Source organism: Cloeon dipterum, chromosome 3 (assembly GCF_949628265.1).
Source record: "Cloeon dipterum chromosome 3, ieCloDipt1.1, whole genome shotgun sequence".
Classification (NCBI taxonomy): Eukaryota; Metazoa; Arthropoda; class Insecta; order Ephemeroptera; family Baetidae; genus Cloeon; species Cloeon dipterum.
The window spans coordinates 8,317,296-8,344,832 of record NC_088788.1 but is presented as its reverse complement, the minus strand read 5'-3'; the positions used below and the strand labels follow the sequence as shown (position 1 = coordinate 8,344,832).

The 27,537-nt window shown below is 37.2% G+C and overlaps 3 protein-coding genes across 6 annotated transcripts; 2 read left to right on the top strand and 1 right to left on the bottom strand.

The window, feature by feature from the left end:
- Window positions 1-1,941: 1,941 nt before the first annotated feature.
- On the top strand, window positions 1,942-12,666 carry LOC135939991 (acyl-CoA Delta-9 desaturase). 4 transcript variants are annotated; one of them, XM_065484619.1, is made up of 7 exons: window positions 1,942-2,121; window positions 3,024-3,111; window positions 3,174-3,303; window positions 3,396-3,687; window positions 5,511-5,641; window positions 6,682-7,073; window positions 10,926-12,666. In XM_065484619.1, exons 4-7 carry the CDS (start codon window positions 3,534-3,536, stop codon window positions 11,239-11,241), a joined length of 993 nt encoding a protein of 330 aa, XP_065340691.1. In that variant the 5' UTR covers window positions 1,942-2,121; window positions 3,024-3,111; window positions 3,174-3,303; window positions 3,396-3,533; the 3' UTR covers window positions 11,242-12,666. The 4 variants fall into 4 exon arrangements, with proteins under 4 accessions (XP_065340691.1, XP_065340689.1, XP_065340692.1 ...); XM_065484617.1 differs by having other exon boundaries at window positions 3,174-3,687; XM_065484620.1 differs by lacking the exons at window positions 1,942-2,121; window positions 3,174-3,303 and having other exon boundaries at window positions 3,088-3,111.
- Window positions 12,667-13,004: 338 nt separating this feature from the next.
- LOC135940635 (acyl-CoA Delta-9 desaturase) lies at window positions 13,005-24,866 on the top strand. Its single transcript, XM_065485605.1, has 4 exons — window positions 13,005-13,216; window positions 20,633-20,760; window positions 22,250-22,638; window positions 24,514-24,866. Exons 1-4 carry the CDS (start codon window positions 13,036-13,038, stop codon window positions 24,812-24,814), a joined length of 999 nt encoding a protein of 332 aa, XP_065341677.1. The 5' UTR covers window positions 13,005-13,035; the 3' UTR covers window positions 24,815-24,866.
- Window positions 24,867-25,750: 884 nt separating this feature from the next.
- LOC135941077 (uncharacterized) lies at window positions 25,751-26,982 on the bottom strand. Its single transcript, XM_065486320.1, has 2 exons — window positions 26,643-26,982; window positions 25,751-25,975 (listed from the first exon to the last, which is right to left on the bottom strand). Exons 1-2 carry the CDS (start codon window positions 26,869-26,871, stop codon window positions 25,782-25,784), a joined length of 423 nt encoding a protein of 140 aa, XP_065342392.1. The 5' UTR covers window positions 26,872-26,982; the 3' UTR covers window positions 25,751-25,781.
- Window positions 26,983-27,537: the final 555 nt, after the last annotated feature.

The window sequence follows — 27,537 nt, the reverse complement described above, 5'->3', positions numbered from 1 at the left end:
CCATCGCGAAAGTTTTGACTCACTTTTCCCAGAGAGATAACGCTGAAATCGCTGGGATGAGACTTTTGACGTTCCATGTTGAAAGACAAAAATAAGGTCTAGTTTTTGTATTGCAATAATGGACAAAATTCATAAAAAGGTGTATTAAATTTACTAGGACGTTATCTGGACTAGTCTTTTCTAAATTTGGATATATTTATAAGAATTTCTCTGTTTATTCTAGATTTAGATTAAAAATTTGGAGATAAAAATATTGAAACTAATAAAATGTTTTATCAAATTACGGCTAAAAACTCTTCTCTAACAAATTATAGCTCATACTTTTAAAAGTCACATTTCTATAGATTTGGCCACCCGCTTGGAAGAATTGTAGCGCGGTACAATTTGCATTCATTTCTTGTCGGCATGCGTTTATAAAACATTCAGTTCCAGTTTAAATATTTGTATAGATAATAATAATAATAATAGACAAATAATCCAAGATTTGCAAAACCCTTGCATGTCAAAGATTTCTAAAAAGTCGAGCACTAGAGTTTACATAAAAATTGTATATTGTTTGGCTTCACTGATTCGTTTGCTCAAATCGAATCGAACACTTTCAATTTTTAAAATTTCCAAATTAAGACAACGAATTAATATTTACTTATATTTCAGGAAAATGTCTCAATCCACCCTCAACGACTCGGCGTGTGCGCCTCTCTCATCAGAAGAGGAAGCAAGAGTAAGACTTTTTTTGTTTTGTTTCAAGCTTTAAGTTCAAAAGCACGTAGAGTCGCGCAACCAGTTCATTGGAAATTTCGAATAAAAATTCAAATCACTCTTTAAACAATACACCATGGGAATAATTATTTCATGATGTAAAACTGCCTTAATATCCTCATATTTTCCCTCTTTCTTTATCAAATTGACGCAGCATTTAATTTATACAAACATTGAGGCAAATCATATTTTAGAGCGCAGAGTTTGCTCTCTTTTCCTGGTGGGCGGGGCTTGGATTTAAGCATGGTAGTTGCTGCAATTCAATAAATCCAAAACAATTAATTAAAAATGTTCGATGAATTATTTGTGCTTCTTCTCTATAGGGTTGAGTGAGTGACTTTGATAGTGTGTGATATTTCTATTCATGACGAAAGACGTAAGTCGTCTCGAGAGAGAAATATTCAACCGTGCGGTGGCGTCATCAGCCGGCGTCTCCTCCGCGAGAACCGTCGCTCCATCTTTTGCCGACCAAGAGAGAAAATATCAAAGGGGAAAAATTTACATTTTCCTCTCAATGTATTTTGCAAGCCTCAGATTCCTTTAACTCCCTGCAGACAAATAACGTAAAAAATATGTTACATTTATCATTTGGTTCCACGCGTTTCTCAAATTAATGCTTATTTATTTAAATAAGGGTGTGAAAAATGCATATTGGTCAGAGCAGCACGTCATTGTTTGGAATTTAATTTAGAATTTACTCAAATGTAAGAAAATAAAAAGAGAAAATAGGCGCTGCTTTTTAAATTAAATTATTTTCTTTAATATTAATGTTCCAAAATCTAAACACGCGTTGAAAATATTTATAATTTTTGGAGAACAAAATATGCAAATTTATCACATAATTCAATTTAAGAAACTGCTCTATCTGAGAAAACAAATATGTCCTTAAATAAAGACGAATTTTCGAGACAATTTACGTTGATTTTAGGATGTAAACTATTCATTTTGGAAAAGTATATATTTATTTGGAGCATTCTGTAAAATATTCTATGATTAAAAAGAATCCACAAAAAGAGTTGAATTCACAGTAAGAAATGCCGAAATAGTATTTTTATTTTTTACTCTAAATAAAGCATCAGTGAATTTTGCCAAAAACCAAGTTTTTATACTGCTCTCTGCGTCTAATTTCGATTGAAACGATTTGTTGATAGCTGCTGCCACGATTTTATCGGCGGCCAGGCCATGGGCGAGCAGCCAAAGTTGCAGTTGAGCGTCGGGCGCGCAGGGGCCGCCAGCAGACGGGCCGAACAGGTGCTCAATTCAATCACGCACGCAACGCACCGACTCCAAAGCTTGTCTTGTCAATCGCCACCGGCTCCGCTTACAACACACGAACACACCCCCGCAGACGCACGAGATCAGGTAATTTACAGTACATAAAAAAGCACTTTTAAAAACGCGTTTTTTGTATTTTCTCTTGCAACTTTTCTTTTATGTTTATTTTTATAACAACGCAAAAAATATTTTGTGAAAATTTAACGTACAAAAACATTCCTGACACAAAAAAATTACAAATATTTGAGTAATTTCTTGTTAATTAGTATTTTGCTACTTGTTATTTTAAGGGTACAAACACCTTCACAAAATTAAGTAATTAAGCTATATGTGACATATTTTTAATTTAATAATCATGTTTGTTTTTTCTTTGGGGAACGAATAGAGGTCGGTCGCCTTTTTGATAAAATCATGTCTCGCAGGAAATGCGATAGAAACAAAATAAAACATTCTTTCCAGTTTAAAAGCTTTTTCTCCTTGTATGTGTCAAACTGAGTGTTGGAAATCACTAAAATACTCACAATATTTTGTTCAACATTCTTAAGCGCTTATCATAGTTCGGTTTCTCTCGTTGAGATCTAGCATGCAACCTTTTAGGGAAACTCCTTGTTGTGAAATAAAATGAGATTTCAAATAAGGAAACAGTCCGCCTCACTGTTTGAAAAGAATGCTAACTTTACAGCCATTTTTCTCAAGTATTTACATTGCTAATAAGGTTAATTTTGGCTTCAATTGAATTCTAAGGGAAGAGTTCATGCATTAGAAACAAGGATTTTCCAGGATTTTGCAGTTATCTATCCTTATTAAAAAAATATAAACTTTTATTAATTACCTTTGCTACTTTTATGCCATTTATCTGAAAAAATTCAATTTTATTCACACAAAATCATAACTAGAAATCATTTCTGCTTTTTCAGTTATAAATTTTAATTCGATGTGAAATTAAAAATGTTTTTCTTCTTCTGATATACCACGCAAAACTGTTCCAGGATCCACGCGAAGGAGTAGAAAACAGTCAATTGGAGCGAGGCAGGAGACGTGTCTGCCAGTGTGCAGTGCAGCTCTCACGTTTATTACGTAAGAAACGCAACACGAGACTCGCGGCTGCATATCGTTCGTAATTTCGGTCGCGCTTGCAGGGCTGCCTGAGAGCCGGTGCGATAACGCAAAATCAACAAGAGCAGAAAAGGGAAGGGAGGAAAAATAAAATAAAAAAAGCTCCTTATCGCATGCAGCGCCGAGAGAGAAGCAGGCGCGAGCAATAATACAGTAATTTCCTACTCGCGGTGGTGGCGGGCGTTTGTTTTTCGGTCTCCACGCGGCCAGTCCGTGTTATTTTGTGTGCGTCTTTGCAACCACAGGTGGTCACGTGACACTGCGCTCTTTATCTGCAGAGGATGTGAGCTGAGCCCCAGTTAGTTGACACTTCTTTGCATTCGTTCCTTCGCCAGTGAGAGAGAAAGAGAGAGAGAGAGAGAGAGAGAAAGAAAGTAATTACGATGCAGCAGCCGGAGATAAAGGAAAAGGAGCCGCCGTTTTCGGCCCAAATCCGCTGGCCCGACCTGTTCGTGCAGATTTTCCTGCACGCCGGCGCCTTCGCCGGACTGTGTCTCGTGCTCGCCGGATATGTCGACCACAGGACCACCATTGCAGGTAAACACAATTTAATTAAAATCCTAGAAAAGCAGACAGAAAATTTTCAGTTTAGTCATTAAAGAACAGGAAACGTTTCTGAATGTAAAAAATTGGAAAATTATAATTTATTTAGCCTTTTGCCTGATTTTAAAACGTGTAAAATAAGGAGAAAAATTAAAATTGGAAAATGTTCTCCACAGAATCCACTTTTCCGGTTTTTTCTTACGTCATTTGAGCTTCAAGAATGTTGCTCAACGTTTAAAAATATATTTGGAGTTAATGAAATCGTTGGGGGATAATGATTGTTTTTATTTTTAACAAAGCCAGGGAAAATTAATTCCAAGGTTTTGACTCTATACCGTTTAAAAATTGTGAGAAACCACGAGAATTTAGCAAAAATCCTTTTCTTTCGAAGCTTCTACTCAGCCTTTTATAATTAAAAACTGTTAATGAATTAGTGGATTCAATATTAGATTTATCCGAGAGTAAAAATAGCAATTCTTAAACCTATTTAAAGACTTGCCGTAATTCCAAATCTTATTTTCAAAAACTGAAAATAACAGCTCATTAATTCCAATACTAAAATATCAATTTACACAATTACATGCAACTAATCCTTTTTGAAAAGGTAATTTTTACTCGCTAAACATTTTACTTCAGTCGAGTTTGATGACGTAACCGCACTCAAAGTGTTGTTTTCCTAGATTGCGTTCGCTTTCATTGGCATTCAAATAGTCGCCGTGTGTGTGTGCCTTTCTTTTTTTGTTTGTTAATGCACGACACACACACACACACACTGGCTGGAAAGAAAAACAGCCATTACGAGCGAGCCATATCTGCGCATCAGAAGCCAAACATCAATAAGCGCCATGAATTATTTGCCGAGCGCCTTTTTCCTTTATTTACCGATGAGAGTGCCTTGACATTTTTTTATATAGAGCTCAATTTATTATTGAAAGGGCACATTGATTATTTCGGGTGAGCGCATTAATTATTTAGCACGACATGACCACCTGCTGCCGCCACATGCTTTTTTTATCTGATAAACGAGCAGGAAATAAATCGATAGAGCATTCTAGATTACTGTCCGTCCTATAAATAGAAATAATGTACATGGCAAGTGAATTTTTTTTATTATCGAACTGGCGGGAATGGCTTGGAGGTCACAGGAAGTACTGAGATTTCTGATTTCGAAGTCGCTGACGAAAATGATATTGTGAGATATCAGGCTTTTTCCTTTGCTCTACATTAAAAGACAATTTTCTTAGGAAAATATTTTTGGACGTAAAATTATACTGCCTAATTGCTTGGAAATTTCTGAAAAATTCAGTTGGAATTTTTTCAAATGTTTCGTAGTCCTATTTTAACAAGTATTTAATTTATTGGAAGTGGATAAAAATGACTCCAGAATCAATTTAACTCTTGTATTATTGTTCTGCGCTCTCTTATTCTCCAAAGTCTAGTCAAAAAATCAGTTATGTTTTGTCAAAATTTCAATTATAACCAACTAAATTGAATTTGAACCCTAATTAAAATTAAAATTCATATTTATGTCAAAAAGCAACAATTTCCGACATTATTTTTAGTTCATTTTATCTAAAACCTCAAAAGAGTAAGAACCAGAAAGGAAATAATTATTATTTTAAAAACCACAAAAACGTTATCGCGTTAGAAACGTTTCCGTTGTCTTTAAAAGAGTTATTTGCACGCCTTATTTTTCTGACGTTGGCAGACTGAGTGAGTGAGCTGACACTTAACAGAAACGTGCGTTTTCTCAGAAGCAGGCACATGACACCTATGTACATCTTTCTATAAAATCTGTTTCTGTCTGTTTTCCACAGCGGTGCTGTTTGTGATCGCGTCAGGCTTCGGAATCACGGCTGGGGCGCACCGCCTGTGGTCGCACAAGGCCTACAAGGCCAATAGACCCTTGTCGGTGCTCCTCATGTTTCTCTTCACCATCACAGGACAGGTGAGAACGAAATAAAAAAAATAGACGAAATTAAAATGCATTAAGTATATTGCTTATGTTGCAATGGATTTTTTTATTCGTCATGGAGTTTACGAAGGAGAGTGAGTCCTTTTAATGTCAAAGCATTCCATTTCGTCAAAGGATTTCCCCTTCAATATCTTATTTTAACTGAAATAAGCAGCCTCTTTCGCTGCAAACGCTGCATGTTTGCGGATTACACAAATTATACGAAAAGAAAACACACGCCCAGACTTATCGGGGAGGCAGTAAATTTGATAAGAAAATGGTTAAGCTTTTTGGGGAAGAGTTGAGGATACTCTTTTCCGCCTCATAAATCAAACAAGAAGTGACGCATATCACGAGGAGCCAGCAAAAACTTCTAAATGAATTTGAAATTCCATTTTAAGTGTTTAAAGAACTGTGAAATTTTAATTTCCTTGACTGCTTCTTGAAAAACATTACAGTGAACAGCTTTATTTAAAAAAAACTTGTATTTTATTTTAGTTATACTTCTGAAAATTAATTTAATTTTAGGGCTTTTCCGCTGCAATTTCTGGTTCAATTTTGCTGCTGTGCATTCTGCTTCTATAACTATTTCTTTTGATTTGCTGAAAACCAAAATCAGTCCAGCCATTTGCCGTAAAAACGTCGGAAATATTTTTTATTTCAAAAAATATTTTTTCTCGATTCTACGGCGATTCGTTCAACCGATTTTGGTTTTCAGTCCGTCAAAAGAAAAAATATTAAGTAAAGAATGCGCAGTGGCAGGATTAAGTATGAAATCACAGCGAAAGTGCCTTAAAATTAAATTTATTACGAAAGTATACGGTGGTGCCATCTGTTGAAGGGCTTATACAACTGGTGAATTGCTTAAATTATTTTGAATTAACCTTTAAAAAATCGTTACATCTTAGTGTTTTAATAAATAGTTTGGAATTACTTCAATTTAAATTTATTATCTTCTCTGTTTATTCACCACTCTCTTTCCTTTGTTTCAATCTATCCAGAGAATGTTCTAATTTCTCTTTTGATTTTGTCAGAGGGACGCGTACACGTGGGCAAAAGACCACCGTGTGCACCACAAGTACAGCGAGACGAACGCCGACCCGCACGACGCGCGGCGCGGCTTCTGGTTCGCGCACGTCGGCTGGTTGGTGCTGACGCCGCGGCCCGAGGTTGAGCAGCGCCGGCAACAGGTCGACGTCTCCGACCTGCTGGCCGACCCCGTGGTCATGTGGCAGCGACGGCTGTTCGTGCCGCTGTTTGCCCTTCTGGCCATCGCGCTGCCCGTGGCGCCACCAGTGCTGCTCTGGGCCGAGCGGCCCCTCGTCTCCTTCCTTGTCATGTTCAACCTGCGATTCTGCACCACCCTCAACATCGCCTTCTTCGTCAACAGCGCCGCCCACATGTGGGGAAACAAGCCTTATGACAAGTGAGTAGAAAGAGAGAAATATTCACACTTAGGACCCCTTCGTCGGACTGGAGGTCTGATTCGAGAGTTTATTGATCTAGCTGAAGAATGGACGGGTGGATAGGGGTAAATGGGGCTTTTGACGGATTTTATTGATGGAAAAGGGTGGAAAATTCTGGACTCCGTTCGCAGGGAGGGGATCTAATGTGTGGTTTGAGATTTTTAATCGTTTTAAAGAATGGAATTAGGCACAAAATTTGTTAAGAGAGATGTTTGAATTTTTAATTCCACTCTAAGAGGTGAGTCGTGACTCCAGTAAGAGTCATGTGAGTTTTTTCATGAAGATTTATTAATATTTGTCAAGTTTAAAATGGTTCTGGACGTAATTTCTTTTCATAAATTTTGAAAGTGATATATTTTATAAAGATTCGATCACGAGTCTCTTTTTGATCCACATTATCTGGAGAGGGCTCAAAAGCCAATTTAGTTATTCAACACATAAGCCGACGTAAAATGTGAATCACGAAGCGCGTGACACACTTTACGTCTGGAGACACTTATCGCTCTCGTTTATCGCGTTTTCCCAGGTGTTCTTTACGCCGTGACTCATTCTCAGACCATCCGAAGCACCTGTCTACTAATAATCTCTTTGATTGCCTCAACGATGATGACAAAGTGCGACTTTTTAATTGCTGAAGCTTAAAACTATGTGTCAATATAATATTGATCTGTTTTTGTCTGAATGGAGGCAATAACAAATCCCGTTTGGCATTTTGGCCGAGTGCCTAACGAAAAATTTGGAAAGTGAAAGAGCCGTTTATTCATCGGCATTCGCAGCACGCGCGTGCGGTTTGACCCGAGCACGATATTTCACAAATATGTTTCAAGCACAAAGGAATTCCGGCCGGCGGAACTCATAATTGATGGACGCGCACTTTTGAAATTTCCTCCCTTGTTTAATTAATGGCGCATATTGTCCGGCGCGCGGAAGCAGAGAAATACGCGTTTTCGGCCTGGAGAGGGATTTTAAACTTTTTGCCTTTTAATTTGGACTAATAACCCGCGTCAAATTATGCAAATCGGACCAAATTAAGGTCAACGATGCGCCTCAATGCAGAAAACTGGAGGCAAAAGGGGCAGCGAGAGATAGAGAGTGAGAGAAAAAAAACACGTCGGCGCTAATTAAAAATCGGCGGGCAGCGAGAAAGTGCCGCGGTGCTGACAGTCATTGACAGAACGTGCTTCTTTTTCATTAGTTTCGCACACGTGCTGCTGATTGAATTAACGGAACTTCTCGAACTGCTTAAAAATAATAGCAAATTGATCTTACTCTAGTTTGACGTTTTCGTAGATTTAATTAGTATATTTCCTTGACGTGTGGAGAGCTGTTTATATTTTTCTTCATATAGGGCTTCGTTTCTAGAAAAATTATAAGTGGACGTGGCCAATTTTTTGATTCCACGGGAAAATTAAAAACAAAACACTGTTTTATATAGAGGAAATATCATTGATACTTCAATTTTTACGCAAAATTTATAAAGAAAATACTTTTAAAATTTTCATGACTCATTGAATGATTTAACAAACCTGTAAAGTCAAGAAAAAAGATAAAAAGAAGCTCCAAAGAATTTTTATTTTGGCAAAAAGCAACAAACGCAGGGGATGGGCAGCAATTTGAAGCGAAAAAGCGCACTTCTGAAAAATAGAATTCGTTCCGGGTCACTCGTTTTATTTTAGTGTGGCGCGAACGTCTTTTGTTGTTGCCTCGAAAGCACTCGTTCGTTCGCGTGCGTTTCTTCCCGCACTTCCCCGCCACTTTCCACTCAATTTGCCGCGCTGCGAGTGATTTTTTTTCAACATAATTCCGACTGCGGATCCGTCCCACTGGTAGAGGCGGCGAAACTTGGCCGTCGCCGCGATCGGGATTAAGAAACTTTTCCATCCCTTTATTGCTATCACTCACAATCGGCGGCCCCTCATCCACTCAGCTAGATTTCCTGGTCGGCTGGGCACAATCGAGGGCGTCGCCGCCGCCGCCGCCACCGCCAACAGCCCAATTAGAATCGAGAACCTTCTTTTCCGGGACGACTGCAAGAATGAGAAAGCTTTTTGCCGAACTCTTTGTCCGGAATAAATATTCCATGCACGCACACGGAATAATTTTTGGACGCTACAAAGACTTGTCATATTAACTTTTAACTAATACCCGCCCTTTTTGAAAGTGTGGATGACCTGAATTCAATTTTTTGTTGGAATTTGTTTAATTTTATATTCTTTAATAAGTATGTAAAGAATTGACCAGTTGTATAAACCCTTAGTGTTCGAAGCCGCCAACAGATGGCTCCACCGTATACTTCCTTAACAAATTTATTTTTAAGGCACTTCCACTGTGAAATCAGAATCAATCCTATCACTGCGCATTCTTCGCTTAATTAGCTTCCTTTTGAAGTGCTGAAAACCAAAATTGGTTAAGCCAATCGCCGTAGAATCGTGAAAACTATTTTTTTTTAAAATATAAAATATTTTCCAACGTCTCTACAGCGAATGGCTGGACTGATTTTGGGTTTCGGCACGTCAAAAGAAAGCACATTAAGTGAAGAATTCACAGTGGCAGGATTGAGTCTGAAATCGCAGCGAAAGTGCCTTAAAATTAAATTTATTACGAAAGTATACGGTAGCGCCATCTGTTGGCGGCTTCGAGCACTAAGGGTTGATACATCCTGTGAATTAGACTTCATAAAAATTATTAAAAATTAACCTACGAAACATTATATTTTAAATATAAAAAACATGTATAGGAATTGCTTATTAAATTTAAATTGATGTCAAATTCCTTCACAAGATTCTTTCTAAAATTAGTTTTGGGTAAATTTAATTTAATTTTTTTTTTTTTAATATTTTTGTATCCGACATTTAAGTTTGTGTAAGAGCAACACTACCTACTCTTCTTGCCGGTGTAGCTTTTGTAAAAGCGGTTAGCCAGCCGAAATGTTTGTTTAATTCAATCGGCGGGCGGCAACACGTGAGGGAATTGTGCCTGGACGTGCGCGGTCCAACGTCACACGCACAGACCACATGGCGCAAAACAAAGGAAATAAAGAGCACACACACACACACACACGTCTTTTTTTCTGCCCGAGGCACGTTTTCCGAATTGATCTTCGACTCTCCGGCCTCTGGCACTTCACCTGCCTGCGTGTTATTGCGCAAATAAATCGTGCCGGGGATTATTTCGGCCAAATTGGCTCTTCGCTCGCAGCGTGAATCATCATAGAAGGAACTAGAGCAGAGCGGCACGATCGTTGAGATATTGGAACGCATTTGCTGCCAAAGTTTTTTTTATTACGCCCTCTGCTGACGAGGAACAATTCTGAAAATTTTTAGGAGCTGATAATATAGATTACATTTATTATTTTTTTATCGTGTAATAAAATAATTTATCAATACGGAAAAATTAAAAAAAGTTCTGAACCAAATTGTTAGTATTTTTATTTTTTGAAGTTTTGGCAATATTGGTTCTTAAAATATTTAAAGAATCAATAAAAATGTTTTTTGCTATATTAAAAACTAACCAATTAAACAATTTTTTAAATAAGGTTTTTTTGTTTCCATTTTTAATTAAATAAAATGAACAATTTTAGTTCCTCATTATTGCCCACTTTTAATGCGTTTAATAATATATTTCCTTATTGACTTTAACTGCCGTCAAATTAACAAATATTTTCCTGCACAATTTCATATTATTCAGACTTAAAGTATATAAAATTACATAGAAAATTAAAGATTTTTGTTGACATTAAATGGTATTCAATAAATTATTAAAAAATCTTCTTCACAGTAAATTTAAAAAATATTTTCTCTGATTTTTTTCAGACACATCAGTCCTACCGAGAACGCATTTGTGTCGCTGGCAGCGCTGGGCGAGGGGTGGCACAACTACCACCACGTCTTCCCGTGGGACTACCGGACAGGCGAGCTGGGCCGGCCGCTGAACCCGTCGACGGCGCTGATCGACTTTTTTGCCCGCATCGGCTGGGCCTACGAATGCAAGGCGGTGCCGGCGGCGCTGGTGCGGCGCCGCGCCCTTCGCACCGGCGACGGCTCCGACCACCCCAACCTCTGGGGCTGGGGCGACAAGGACATGCCCAAGGACGAGCTCCGTGTCTGTCTCAACGCCTGTGAAAATTAAATTAGTACGAAGAAAATGGAGCGCTGGAACTGGCTTTTGCACGTGGAAATGGTGGAAATACTTATTTTAATGAAAACCACACACTTGGCCCCCTTTAGACAGCTGGAGTTGTGAACCTAAAAACCCTGGTTGCAGACAAAATAATGGAAATGTCTGTGGAGTAGCGATATTTGACGAAAATCTGCTCTTTTTTATTCTTTTTGAGGTTCTTGACTGTCTGAAACAGGAAGCCAAGTGTGTGTTTTTCAAGAGCGGAGAAAAGGAAACATGAAAATGGCCGTTAAAACCTCTTAAACCGTCTATCTCACATGTGTACGACAACCGTTTTGATTTTAACGGCAAAAAGGTGTCGAAAAAACGTTATTTTGTTCAATCCACACACTTAGCCCCCCTTCGAATGCTGGAGTCGTTATCCTTGAGTCCCTTGGGGCAGGCAGAAAATATAAAAATGTCTCTGTTTAATTAGAGGAGTTGAACTAATTTAAAAAAAATGGCTGCCTGAGACTCTAAACTCGAGACTCCGGTCCAAGGAAGGGGGTCAAGAGTGTTTATTAAAGTGTGGTGGCACTGAAAATAGACAAAATAGTCGGAATGAACTGCTGGAGTAGAGGTTTGTGGCCGTGCGAGCGTAACAACTCCTCCCTTGGCCCGAAACCCTGACTCCTACCCAAGGAAGGGGGCCCAGTATTTTTTGTATAGTTTTTTTCACACCATATATGATCTAAATATGGAGGAAATGACCCAGTTAAGCTGTCTTAGACTAAATGACTTCGCATTTTTACTGGATTATCAGTCCAAATAAAAGGCCATTGGAAAAATAATGCCGTTCATTAAAACCCACACACTTGGCCCCATCCAGCAGCTGGAGTTGTGATTCACGTGTCCCTGTAAGTATGCAGTAGAGGTTAACAATTGTACTGAGAAGGAATCTTGCCGGTTGTTGTAACTCCAGACCGTGCGAGGGGGTCAAGTGTGGTGTGACACATTTAAAGCAGAATTAGGCAATTTTGTGGCAAGGCCTATTGAAAGATAATCATGGACTGCAATTGCTGCCTTTATAGCTGTTAGTTTTCGTGCTTCCGCACCATGGTCTTCAGAAGACGCTTCTCTAAAAAAATGTGTTTCTATTTTCAAGCTGCAAACGCACCGCTCTGAAAATTTTCAAAATTTTTTGATTTAACTTTGAGTGACGTTTGAGTGTGACGGGTGCAATATACTGCATTTCAAGCTGTTTTGTTCATTTAAAGACTGAAATAAATAGCCATTTTCCTTGTAAATTATATTATGTAGAATTAAATTTCTGCATTTGCAGCCAGAAGAGTACAGTAAAATTAGATTAATTTAAAAAAAATAACTTGTAATTAATTAAGTGTAGCGTTATAATTTGTAGATGTATATTTGAAAAATAAATTATTTGGTTAAATATTTGAGCATTTTATATATTATATTCATCTTCCTACAAACTTTTGTTTATCACATTTAGTCTATTAAATTAAATTAAAGTTTCATAGAGAGAGGATTTACTACAGATTAATCTTCTTCCCTTTCTCTTTTTTATCTGCTTACACTTTGTATATTAATATGTGTCTCATTAAAATAAACAAAATAATTCCCCTATCGAAAAATTAAATAAAACCCAACTGTCACGTTCGATTTGACAATGGAAAAGCAGCAGCAAATAAAAATTAAATATTCTGCTTTTGGCGGAGGAAGTGGCCCTTAGTTTTTTTTCCCACGGAGCAACGGCGTTTGTCGGGCGGCGGCCGGCACTTTTGCGCCGGCCTCCGCTTTGTCATGTCGCCGAGCAGCCCCGAGCCGTCGCAGCCGCCCCAGCCGCAGCCGTCCAAGCCGCCGCAGCCGCCTGGCGTCAACGTGCACTGGCTCAACGTGCTCTTCTACATCTACCTGCATCTCGCCGCCGCCTACGGACTCATCCTCATCTTCACCGAGGCGAAAATCGCCACCACACTTTTCGGTCAGTAATTAAAATTTAAATTTTAATCAGAAAATTGATTTAATTTTGATAAATAATTTTACCACCCTATTTATAATTTTATAATAAAATAAAAAATATTTTGCAGTTTTATGTCTTTTAAAATGATGAACATATTATAAAGGTTCATTTTCTACTTTCAGTGAAACTAAATTTTCAACGTTTTTGTTTCCAAATTTCAACATTATTTGAAGCTCAAGTTTTGTTATTACATGTCTGCAAAGTTTATTTTCAAACAACCTAAAATTCAGAGGGCGAAAACATGATATCGATCGCTTTGACTGAGAAGGGTTGGCAAATAAGTTGCTCCAAACAAAACATTATTCGCGAACTGCGTTAAATATTCATGGACCGTGCGCTTAGAATTTCCATTTATCCGCGCTGTTTGATTTCGCTCCAGCCGGTGGAACGTTATTTGCATATCGTTACGTCTCAATATTGCGAGGAGAACACATCCCCAGGAGCTGTAGAGATAGCGAGTTTCTTGTTTTATTTTTATTATTTTGCTTAGCAGGAAAGCAGGAATAAAAAAATTCTAGAAATGGATCTGTGTTCCCGGAATGCTCAGACTTTGCTCTTGAAACTTGCCTTTGAGGTAAATCGACTTTAATTAGATATTTCCCAAGCTTTTGAGAACCTCAAAATAGGTTTTTATTCCTGAAAATGTAATTTGAACTTTATTTTCTTGACTTGTTAATTAAAAACTTTTAAAAGTTAAAATCCAAACACTATACTGAAGAAATAAATATTGAACGAAAAAAGTTTTGATGGGAAATTGACACGAATGTACCGTTCATTTTTTATTTTGGTCTGGAGTTTTCCAGGCTTCTAATTATTTAGAAATCATGAAACACTTTATGATTTAGGAATTTTCAGCGATTAATTCAATTATTTAAACTTTAACATCTTTTGCCTTTTTGAACTGTTGAAAATCTGTCAAATTCTAGTCAATAAGGAGTGGTTAGATATTTCTGCATTTATTTTAAATTATTTTAAAAATACATATTTTTGTACGATTTCCAACTCTAAAAAGACATTCAAGACTTTTTTAAGGTTTATTCAAATACCTAGCGAAATTTTTGAGACCTAAACAAAAATGGTTACTATATATATTTTATTCTTGGATATTTTTCAACGAGAGATTTTGCAATTTATTACGCGTTTGTTACGCACTTTTTTAGTTCTTATAAACCTAAAACATTTTGTTTATATCTTAAAAATTGACTCTCTAATTTTTTTCTGGCAAGTGATAAAAAATAGCCCCAAGTGTACATAAATTTAAAAGATGTTGAAACTTTAAATATTCGAGATATGGAGGGCCAAAGGTTGAAAAATGGGAATTTTATAGTTCAAATATTAACAATACAAAAATTTCACAATTAATTGATATTTTTACCCTTGAAACTTGCTTGGGGTCACCCCTGAGGTCAGACAAGACCATACGAACGGGAAATAAATCGACACCTGGCGTCAGGGTAGCCCTCGAACGATCATTCAATTCTCATGAGTGGTCACTTAACCGACGCCTGGACGAGTTATGTATTGGTTCGATCTGCAAGATTTACACACCGTTGGAAGGACCATCTCTAGCGCTTTGATATTAAGTGAAATTTTACTCTTTTGAAACTATCAGGTGCTCAGGAAACACCCTAATGTGATTGCAATCATAAGATTATCGTTGGGCTGTGATTTTTTTACGGTTCATTACTTTTTCCGAGCTTCCCAATCGTAACTGGACCACCAAATGAGCATGAATCGTAAAAAATCTTCTCAATTGTATTTAAAAATATCTAAGACCGTCATAAAATCCAAAACAGTCTAAATTCGTGCCAATTTTTGTCCCGCACGAGGGAAATAATTTTTAATTTATAAATTTCGCATGGAATTTTCTGCCCAGTAATATTTATAACTTTTCCTGTTTGAAAAAGTTTTCGAATGTATAAAAAAGTCGATTTTATGGCAATTTTATAGAATATATTCATATTCCTCCTTTTTTATCATCCTTCTCATCACATCCTTTGGGCTATAAGCTCTCCGGGTTCCAAGCAGATAACATAGAAAATAGAACGTCTTAAGAAACGGTGAAAAAAGCACATCTGGCATAGAAAAATCGATTGATTCACATACGCACTTCTAAGCCCGTATTTTTTGCATAAAAATAAGAAATATGACAGTATTCTAGAGCTCTTTGAGAAATTGCCTTTCCCACTATCTGATCAGGGCGGTATTGAAGGGCCAGAAAATTTTTAATTATTTTTATTTAAATGAAATCACTTAATAGCTGAAGTGCAATTGGTACGGCAACTCTAAGAAAATTGGATTCCTTTTCTGAAGTGTCGTCAGGACAGATTGGGCCATTTTTCCTCTTTTTTCCGGTCGTAAGAAACACAGTGAAGAGGCGAGGCGTGTGTCCTAGATTTACTTTTTGCGCCGGCCGGGGCGTCGAGCTGGCGCAGATGTGTCAAGTCATGTTTTTGATTAATAATGCATGCGCTGGCTGACGCTGCATTCGGCGCCCAAAGTGTCGCAATATTCGCCGCCGCTGCCGAAGGATAAAAAAGGGATAAATGCAAGCAGTATAATTGTTTGATCGCTGGCTAAATTCGCTCGCGGTGTTATCTCGGCATCTGCTGTGTCCGCGGCCTGCTGAAAATACGTGCAATAAAAGTGCGGGAGCGCGCGCTGCCAGCCGCGATCGTAAATCAGACGTTTCATTTCCTGCTCGTCGCGCCAGCCAAAATGACACGCGCTCGCCTTTGCCCCCGCGCACAAACTTTACGACCCCTGCCTTTTGTTTCCACTCGGTGGCGGTCACAAAAGGACAACTTCCTATATAATCTCCACTACGCGTGTCCGAAAAGTCACAACATTGGCGAGAAAATTAACACCGCAGATCTGCAGATGACTAAGAAAGCGGAAAATACGTAAAAAAATAAATTTCGTTGAGAAAAAAATACGTTAGACGATATGTAGCTGAATTTGCCAATTTTTTCCCTAAAGATTTTATCCCCAATAATTATTACATCTCTGTTTTTGCTTAAAAACCATCTTTGACGAAGTTTCGGAGCACACCAATCGATTCTTGAGGGTCACATTAGGTTAAGTGGATATGTTTTCCAACCAAAAAGTCCAGCGCGACGTGCGTAGAACAAGTAGAACTTTTTTACCGTCAAAACAATATATGAACCTATATATATGCGAGAACTTCGAATGCGTCAGAGCTGGTTTGGCGGTCGACTGTCTTTAAAAGAAATTAAAAACACTAACCGACAAATTTTTTCATGTACTTCTGTGCCCCAAAATCTAATTTTCCGAATTTTATCGGTTACACCCTCTGTTTTGAGCAAAGGAAATTAATTGCTTCCGGGGCAAATAAATAAATTGTGAAAATTTAATAGTGAGAAAATAAAAAAAAATAGTACTTTTGAATATTGAAAGCTATTTATTATTTTTTTTCGAAAATTTCAAATTTTCGAAATCTCTGTGTTTGGCCTCATTAAAATTCACTAGTTTATAGTAGCGTCAAAAACTGCCTATATTCAGAAAGATGATTAAATTTGCAGTTTTTTTCCATTGAGCAAAATTGTCTCAAATTTACTATTTTTGCACAAAATTCGTCTGAAATTTTAACTGGCTGTTAGAGAACCTCCAAAATTTTTATTTAAAAATAAAAAATACCGAAAATTAAGTTAATTTATTCTAGAATCATCCCAGAAAAATTATTTTTTCCATATTTTAATCATTTTTGTGATTTTTAGGGGTAAACTCGGTCCCTTATGGCTCTCAGAGACTCCGCATATATGACAAATAAATTTTTTATTGATCTATAAAGACATAATTTTTGCTTACCAAATTTTTCTGATAATGAAAACGCAATTAAAATGATAATTCAGTTAAATTAAGCCGCCTCGTGCAACAAAGCGAGAAGTGACAGCGGGAAAGTGACACGCCCCTCTTTGTTGTCCAGCAGCGCTGGACGCCGACTTATCAGATGGTGTTTGCCAGTTTTCTCCGAAATATAAAGTGATTGACCATGTTTTCTAACATGATTTGGAATCCTCTGATCGAGATCTATCTGACAATGTGAGCCTTTCTTTGGGCAAATGCACAACTTCAGTGAAAATCGCGATTACAAAATTCCTTTGAGAATTCTCCATTTGAAACAATGCTTTGATAATTACCATAATTACACTGCAGTAAAATCGAACATCTTTAAAACTATGATTAACTGCTCATAGTTTCTCTGGCTTATTTTAATTGATTAAAATATTAAGATACAATTAGTTTTTTGGCAGAGTAGTTTCGAAAGTGAATTTAAAATTCATCTCGACTGCATTTTTGAATTACCTACTGAAGAAAAGTACTGAAAACATGTTTAACTGGCTCTACTATTTACCGGTTTAATGCTGAAATTAAACAAGAAATATTCCGTTTCAAGTGTAAATTTTTATTCACGTGCTACTCTATCTGAAGTGGCTCATTTAGCATTCCCTCGCTGCTCCTCTTTGCTCCGTATTTCTGTGTGTTTTCCAGGCAATGAGGTGCTCTATGCGCTTTGTATGGCGGCAGGTCTGCTCGGCAAAAGGCAACAAATTTCGCGGAACGGCTCGTTCTCTCACTGCTTACTTATTCAGCAGCCAGCGAACGGGAGTAAAAAGCGGTCCTTTTCCTTTCTCTAGCTGCGCGCGCGGGGCGAAAAAGTGTCACTAAAATAAACGCGCAATCCCCGCGACAACTATTCAAAAGCAGCTCGATCTCCGTTTTGCCTGCGCCAGAAACTCAATTTGCATTTTGTCATGCCGCTAAACTCGCCAAAGGGAAAAGAAAAAAGGCCAATACATAGTCTCCCTACCGCACCGAAAATTTGGATGTTTTCTCGCTGTTTTTCAAGAGATACATACTGGAGAAATGTGCTGCTGGAGTCCATTTTCTAAATAGTTCCTTAATTAAATAATAAATTTTAAAAATGCTGATTAAAAGTAAAGTAAGTGATTATTTATTGGCTCTCTGGCAGTTGTTATTTTAACTATGTTAAAAATTGTAGCATTTAAATATGGTTTTAGTTTAATATAATTTAAAATATGCGCGTTTTTAAAAAATTTTAACATCTTTAAATATTTTTTTATACAAATTTAATAAATATTTCACATTTTTATTTTACTTGAATATTGATAAAATATATCTTGTTAAATTTAACAAACAAAAAATTAAATTATCTATTATATTAAGAATTATTTTAAATAAATTAAAAGGTGGCGTACAACTCATATCATCTATATAATAAAATAAATTTACCAGCTTTACTCTGTGCTCTGTGCTTACTGTAATGATTTACTTATTTAAAATATTTCGAATAATCAGAAGTTGTTAATCTGATTTAAATATAAAAAGGACATTTCAAATTTGCTCATTTTTTTAATCTATAGAATCTACAAACATGTAAAGAAATAAAATAAATTACAAAAAATGGAGTTTTTACAAAACTCATAGAATACTGTTATTCAGGGAGGGACAAAATTGAAGAACTGAACACCCCAAAAAGTTTGGTCGTAGGGGGATCGAAATTTTCCAAGGGTACGTCGTTCAGAAACTGTGGAAGTTTTGTTCACTGAGCGCGTAGGTGCTTTAGGTGCCATACAAGTGTAAGCACGAGCTTTGCGAGAGGAACAAGCGCGACCCCTTGTTGTCTCCTTTGCCTTTTGCTTTCTTCGTATTTCGCACCTCATCAGAATTTATTCGCTCTCCGCGCATGCAGATTAAAAGTACAACCAGAGTACATATTTTAGCCTTACTCTGGTTTCTCATCACACTCACAGAATTATAAGAGGAAAACTCAGATGACACATTATCGTAATGACACTGTATTGCACGTGTCGTTCTATTTTTCTTCGTATGATTTTTCAGAAATGAACAAACAACCAAAATTTAACTTTCCACACAGAGTAAAACCATTCAATTTTTCTTACATTTATAATTTTTTTTCGTATAATTCAATCTTAAAAGTAAATTTTTATCGAATTAAACTTTTAAATTTGATTTTTGGCTTTTGAAATTTCATGTTATTCGCACAGCTTTATAAAATGAGCGCATTAAGTTAAGCTTAAAATTGTTTGTTATTCTACTTTTAATTATCTTAAAAAGAAATCTATGCATAATTGTGCTGATTAAATTAAATTACTCAACAAGCTTAACGGCATAAATCGGAGCAGAAAAGTTTCATGCTGGAAATTCATTAAATGCGTCATTGCGATGAAATCCAACGAGTCTGGTGAGAAATTAGAGTAATGCTAAAATAATCCGGTTGCACTTTGAATCTACGTGCGGAGAGCAAATGAATTTTGATGAGTTGCGAAATGCGAAGAAAGCAAGGCAAAGGAGACAATAATAACGGGTCGCGCTTTTTCCTCTCGCAGTGTTCAATATCACGCTTGTATGGCACCTACCCCGAAACGCGCTCATATTGCTCCCTTAGTCGCGCCGCCCTTAACAAAAACGCAAACTGGCTAAATTCACCATCCGTTTCTGATTAACTCTCGAATCATTTTCCGCAGCCAATGCCGAAATGCAGACGAAAATGATGACGAATCCTTGAAACTCGGTCCTTTTTTATTGTCATTTCACAAGAATCTGGTGAGATCCGGAAGGAATATTACGTGGCACCCAGGGTAGTAGGTGCCTGAAACGAAGTGTGTGAAGTTTTCATAACGCATTTTTCGAAAATAATTATGTTAATCAAAATTGTTTGGCTTGGACGCATTTACTTGATATGGAAACCTTTAAAAAATCGTATCGATTAATTTTTTCACAAGTTACTTCTCTTGTCTGGCTTCCGTTTAGGACTAAAAATTAATTAGCAGCCTTCGAAATGCGGTCATTGAGGGGTAATAAAATGTTCAGATTTTTTCCAATTTTTCTAAAGAATACGAAAAATTTAACCTCAAATTTGGCCTTTGTGGAAAATTTCACCCCGGAAACATGTGTAGCAGTGCAAAATTTTGGTCTAGAAAACAGTTTTGCACGATGGATTTTTGAAACTTTTTTCCAAAGTGGTCTCCCTTTAAAACCCTTTTTCAAATTTGGATTTTGGGGTGCAGCGACGAAACCGCTCGTCCTAAAGGGTTGAAAATTTCACCAACAAAACTTCCACAGTTTCTGAACGATGATCCCACCTCGACCACTCTTTTCGGGGTGTTCAGTTCTTCTTGAACGTTGAATTTTGCCCCTCCCTGTATATCCATAAAAAAATATTTAACAAATAAACGGACTGGTTTTATCCATTTCTTGTCTTTTCAGCAATCTAATTAGTCGATAATATCGACTTTCAGCGCATTGATTGCTCCGTGTCATTTGGATTGAAACTGAGGATGAAAGGCGTCTCTTGTGTTTGTGTTTTTGCAGGTGCGGCTCTGGCGCTGGTGGTGCCGCTGGGGACGACGCTGGCGCACCGTTTGTTCGCTCACAAAAGCTTCGAGGCGAGCACACCCTTCAAAGTATTGATAGTCACCCTGCACACCTTTGTTGGCCAGGTACGTGTGTGTGTTTGCGACGATAACAACCCGCGAGCAGTGCACGATCGCTCCCTGACACTGACAATGAGTGAGCGGTTGCATCCAAACGCAGCCGCCTCCAGCCAAACACCCTTTTCGTTCTGATTCCTCGGTGAAAATGGTTCTTGAATTAAAATGAAAATTATTTTTAAAAAGTGTTGATTGATATGAGTCGCTCAAGTTAAAAATGATTATATTTAAAAAATTATCAAAAGATGGCTTTTGTATTTTCTTTTTTTTAAAATTAGGTTTTATTTGGTGTAAATTATTCTGATTTTAAAACTTTGCAGTTCTAACTTGCGCAGAGTACATTTGAAGTATTTTTTAAGAGAAAATCAAAGAATTTAAAATAGGCTGTTTAATTATAAATTATTTTGGTACCTAAATCTGTCTCTCAATCATAATTTGAGACGAAAATTTAGTCTTGGTTAAAATAATTAAATTTAGAAATAAACAAAATAAAATAAAGAATGAGTTTTAATTTAAAAAATACGTGTATGAATCGGTGGGCAGCCTGCGAAGCTCCGCTTTGGCGCGGGTTGCATAACTAATCCGCTCTCCGGAGCTGGAATAGAAGCGTGATTTGCGGCGGCAGCGCCAATTTCATCAGTTGGTCGCGTTCCAGCGGATAAATTGCCTCCCGGCCGGCCCATCCTTCCGGCTCTAATTGCTCGCCGGACCAAACGAGCCGATCAAAAGCGTGCACGTAAATGCACCTTGCACTAAATCCCTCTGCACGCCGCAGCTCTGTAATCTCCGGTTCCAGCCTCGATTGTACGGAATTTAAAAAAAATATCATAAAATGAAATAAGAGGATTTGCCAGGGATTTTATTTATTTTTTGCTGGAAATAGCGCTGTTATTTATCTAAACTGGATTATTTCCATTCCGGTGTTTTGCTACAAAATGAAAATCGCTAGAGAACATAAAAGTTCTATTTGCTCAATAATTTCAAATGAAAATGCAGGATTTTACCTGATCGAACCAAATTTCCGATTCCCCTCCCCCCAATACACCAGTTGTATAAAGCCTATAGTGTTCGAAGCCGCCAACAGATGGCACCACCGTTTATCTTGGTAATAAATTTATAATTAAGGAATTTCCGCTGTGATTTCAGACTCAATCTTAGCTACTGTACATTCTTCACTTAATATGCTTCCTTTTGACGTTCTGAAACCAAAAATCAATCCCGCCATTCGCCGTAGAAACGTCGGAAAAGAGTTTATATTTAAAAAAATTGCTTTTCACGATTCTACGGCGATTGGCTGAACCAATTATGGTTTTCAGCACGTCAAAAGAAAGCATATTAAGTAAATAATGCTCATTGGCAGGCTTGACTCTAAAATCACAGCGGAAGTGGCTTAAAATTAAATTTATTACTAAAGTATACGATGGCGCCATCTGTTGACGGCTTTGAAAAATAAGGGCATAAACAACAGGTGTATTTCATTATATTTTTTTGTTTTCAGGGCAGTGTGATTGACTGGGTGCAGGAGCATCGTTTCCACCATGCAGTGCGGGGCACGAATCTGGACCCGTACGACGCACGGCGGGGCTTCTGGTTCGCGCACCTGCACAGCAAGGTGGTGAAGCGGCGGCCGGAGCAGGAGGCGGCCAAGGCGGCCGTGGACGTCTCCGACCTGGCCGACGATCCGCTGCTGGTGTGGCAGCGCCGGCTCTACCCCTTCGTCATGCCGGTGCTCGGCTTCCTGCTGCCGACCAACGCGCCGTCCGAGTACTGGTCCGAGTCGCTGATCGTCTCCGTCTGCGTGGTCGGCGCCCTCAGGCACGCCCTCGTCCTCCACTACGCCTGGCTCCTCACCAGCGGACCCCTCCTCTACGGACTCAAACACGGACAGTCAGTATTATTGAACTTATTTTTCTTAAATAGCATAAATAAATTAAATTAATTAATCAAATCTCTAAAAATATATATATATGATGAATCAACCTCGACCAATGATTTTAATAATCGATTTCCGTTATTATTGAGGATGTCTCTAATTGATTAATATTTAAATGATCATTATAAATTGCGGGAAAAGAGCGTAAAAATAAATAAATTAGAAATTTTGAGTGTTAAATTAGCCAAATAAAAAATAAATAAGTAAAAAATGTAAATTAAAATTTTCATCTACAGGTGGGTTTTTATTTGCTAAATTTACTGGCAAAAATGTTAATCATTAAATTTTTTAAATGTTAAATTATTTATATCAAACAAAATATAAACTAAGAATAAGAGGGAAGGAAATGAAATAGACTTTTCATGTCACATTTTATTAGGGTCAGTTTTAAGAGTACAGCTTGCAGATTAGCGCTAAATAACGACAAAAAACGAATAAAAGAATGTGGGGTTGAAGGCAGTGAAGAGTTTAGTACCAAACCATTTCATTTCATCAGGATTTAAAAGACAAAATCAATATATATTAGGATTTTTGGCAAGTAGAAGCCAGGATGCAGCGTATAAAACGTTTCTCGAGGTGGGAAATGTCGTGTTTTTCCAGATTCATGGGTTGATATCTCGAAAACAACGGAGGATCCTATCGCGATTTTTTCTAGGCACTTTGTATACATGCCTTGGGAAACATTTCTCCCTATATCACACAAAATCGAGATAAAAAGGAGTCAAGATATTCAAGGTTAAAGTAAACATCTAGTTTTTCCCCCGAAATTGAAGTAAAATTTTCGTACATAGTGGACACCACTTTTACAATCTAACGAGGTTTTAATTTAACAGATAAACTTTTATAAGCAAAAAAAATGTGATGACGCCGAAACTGGTCGAGGAATAAAGACAACGAATTTATCTTTTAATGACAACGAGGATGAAGCCTGGTTTTAATTATATTCAACATTTAATAAGTAAAATTAATAAAATTCAATTATTAGCACCAAATCTGATTGAAGTACGAAAAAATTTGTAAATTATTCAAATAAGCCAATTTCTATAGAAGAGCCGCTGATGATATTATAAACTGTTACATTTCGTTGCGGATACAATTTTTACGTTATTTCACAAGAGTTTAAAAAAATCGAGATTTTAGCTCCTTAATTTAAAAAAAAAATACACAAGAATTGTTTAAATAAGTACTTTTACAATTTTTTTGTTTTGATTTTTAGTAAATTGAACAAATAAAGGCACAAATTGAGTGATTTTTATGATTTAAAAATATGAATAGGAAACCCTATCAAAATCATTCAATGAGAAGTCGGAATCACGCATCGAAAATGATTTTTAGTAAAAACCACAGGTCAATTGTTATTTTTCAGACCATCGGGCACGATTCGTAATTGAAATTCCAATTAGTCAAAAGCTGATATTTCGTAGGCAGTTAATTATAACCGAGCTCGTACAAAAGCAGCTTTTTATTAATATTGACAACGAGGGTCATTATATGCATGTTCACAGCGCACTTTGCTGATTGAAGCGTCCGCACAGATTAATTTCCGCTCTACTAATTATTAATCAACACAACACAGTCATGTCATACACGTCAATCAGCCTTTCAACGGTGATTCTATTTCCAAAGTGACACAACCAGCTAGTTTAAAATTACAAAATTATGTTTTGAAACCTGAAAATGAAAAATGTCTAAGGAAAGAATTTGTTGGAAATTATTTTAAAACCATTGTATTTTCAATCACCATTCGAGTATTAAAAATGCAAAATCTACTCTTAAAATTAAAAAGGTCCCCATAATTCTAATAATTTTTTGTTATTTATTTTTAATAGGAACGAGGCGTACTCGAACCAGGTGTTCTTTGTGCGTCGTTCTCGGTGGCCAGACTACCACTACCTGTTCCCGTGGGACTACAAGACGAGCGAATACGGCGCCTACGAGAGCGACTGGAGCTCGTGGCTGATCGGGCAAGCCGCCGGCCTCGGCTGGGCCTCCAACCTGAAGACCGTGTCCAGCGACGACATGAAACAAGCCCTGCAGCTCAGCCTTGACACCAAGCTGCCCATCGAGCAGACCGTGCTCAGCGTCATTGCGGCCTCCAACAACGCTGATGCTGCCCCCGTCGCCTCGTGATTTTTGTTTCTGTAGAAAAAACGACTTTTGGACTAAAAAAATTTAAAATTGATATCGATTTTTATTTAAAACCCTTAAATTTTCAACTGGCTGTGGAAAATAGATTTTTTCCTCTGATAAAGAAGCCTTCAGTGTGTTTTTAAAAAAAAAAAAAAAAACTAAATAACAGTTAAAACCAAAAATTACAAAAAGGTTAAAATTTAAAAATGATCTAAAAAAATTCTTCTTTATAAATCAAAATTTAAATCATCTTTTGAATAAATGAAAAAAATATTTATCTGTTTAGCATATTTTTTTTAAAAAACTGCCATTTCAAAATAAAAATAATAGAAGAATTTTTAAAATTTTTAATTGCTTGCATTATTACGTTGCCATTTCTCGTGAGTGCATGAAAGAGTCGCGACTTCACGAGCCGAGAGCGTATAATGAACACGTTTCGACGGTGGCACATTATTCTGCGAACGCTCGGCGTCGAAAAGGCAGCAAAAGGCTTTGATAAAAAAATAGCCTGGCTCGGCCGGCCTCGTGTCCGCAAACGCACGTTCGTTTTTAATTCAGCCACCGCACCCCGTAACCAGGCAACCGACATCAACATCATGGACACCGCCGCCGCCACCGCAGCAGCCGAAAAAAGCCGCAGGTTAGTCCGTTTTCCAACTGGAAGGCTTCAATTTTGAATCTTTTTACTTCCTAGAATTTTAAATGAATAGTTGGTTTAAAAACATAATTGAAAAATTAATTTCTTTGTCCTATATTTTGCATAATTATTTTCCTCAATTTAAAAATAATATAATTCATACTCTCTAATCAACGTGAAAGAAAATCTAAAGGTAATTTACAACTGAAAGTAGATTGGAAAATAAAGAGAAAAAAATTACGGGCTCTAAGCAATATTTATAAAATAAAATTTCCTTAAAAAGCAATGATAATTGTATTTTAAATTCATCTGGAGTTGTCGTGTGAGCGTTTAGAGCTCTTGGAAGTCCTCCTCGAGTTGCTTGAAGGCGGCGATTTCGTGGGCCGTGGGCTCGTATCGGCCCAGCAGGGCCCCGTGCTCGTCTCTCAACTCGCCAGGTCGATTGTGGTCGAGCAGGTCGCGAATCCGCCGAAGCATCGCCGTTCGACTCGCCCACTCACACGGCACGCACATGCACAACAATCCTGACCAAAAATTATGATTTAAATTTAATATTCAACTTTGAGGAAGAGACGTGATACAATTATTCGACCACATCAAAATTTATTTTAATTTCATTTAATTTAAATTAAAATAAATATTTTATAAAATCGTTAACACTGAATTCGAAGGAATGTAAACATGCTAAATACTAATTTTTACTAAAGAGGAATGATACTGGAAAAGCCTGGAAAATGCTTGTTGCCAATGCATAAACTCGTCCTTTAGGATTCAGTTAAAACCTAAATTGACCTAAGGAGCGCTGAAATTGTTTGAGAAAATTGGCTGGAAAGTTAGCGCGCTTTTCAAATGGTAATGGCTGTCTCCTTACTTGAAATCTGATTTAATTTCAAAACCAAGAGTTTCCCCAATAAGTGGCATACACCGTTGGACAGATCTCGACGAGAGGAATCGGAATATGCCAAGAAAATATGTTCAAGCACTGTAAATTTTGGAGAAAATTGGCAAAATTTGAATTTTTATTGTAGGAAGGTCCTTTTTTATTATTGCAAATTGTTGAACAAATTGTTTATCGGTCAATTGTTTAAGGCATCCAACAATTTAAATAATTTTCAATTGTTGCCCAGTATCATTCCACTTTAAAAATTAATATTTAGAAATATTTTGATTTGAAAATAATTCGTTAATTACCAGAGTAGCAGATAAAAAAGAGTAAAAGTCCAAGCAAAACAAAGACAACGGTGCCACCGCACATAAAGCACTCGTCCTGCTCTTCAACTTCATCTTTGCGGTTAGTTCCCGCACTCTGCTGCTGCTGTTTGGCAAACTGGCGCTGCAAGTCTCCTGAAGAAACGCTACTGCCGCAGCAAATAGTGGTTATCAGCAGCGCACACAAGCCGATCTGTCGGTGTCGGCCCATTTCCCGAGTTTAAATTAAATTCTGCGCTGCGAAAAGTGTCAACACGCAGCACGCGACCATCAGACAAGACAAATCGCATTCAAAGCAACACCGTTTGTCGCCGTATTTGCATCTCATTGTTGGCACCCGACAACCCGATTTTCGCAGCTGACAATAATTTCGTTCGCGACAACTGTCTAATAAATTACATACATATAAGGGAAATGTATCCTCCATTGTTCAAGAGCTAGAAGGGTAATTTTATTTGTAGTGATATTTTGAAAATCAATGGAATTTGTCGGGAACATTAGGAGGTTTATCAAATTGCTAGTTTTAAATTTGTCCTGCGAAGTGCTACAATTATGACACTTTTTGGCATAATTTTTTGTTGTGAAACGAAATAAGTTTTCAAATAGAGACAGTTATGAACCTTTTAACATGCTACTTTTGTAAAATTTGCATTGTTTTTGGTGGATTTTAACGAATAAAGGGATTACGAATTTTCAACAAGGATCCTGCGGGAGTTTTGCAGCATCAAATCCTCTTAAAACCGTTTAAACAAGGGAAATTTCTCTTGTTTTTTTTTTTATTATTCACGCACAGTTTAAATATTTTCCCCGTGAAATATTGCATTGAATTAAACTTTGATTCTTTTCTAAAATGAAAGGAGTAAACAGTTTGCAAATA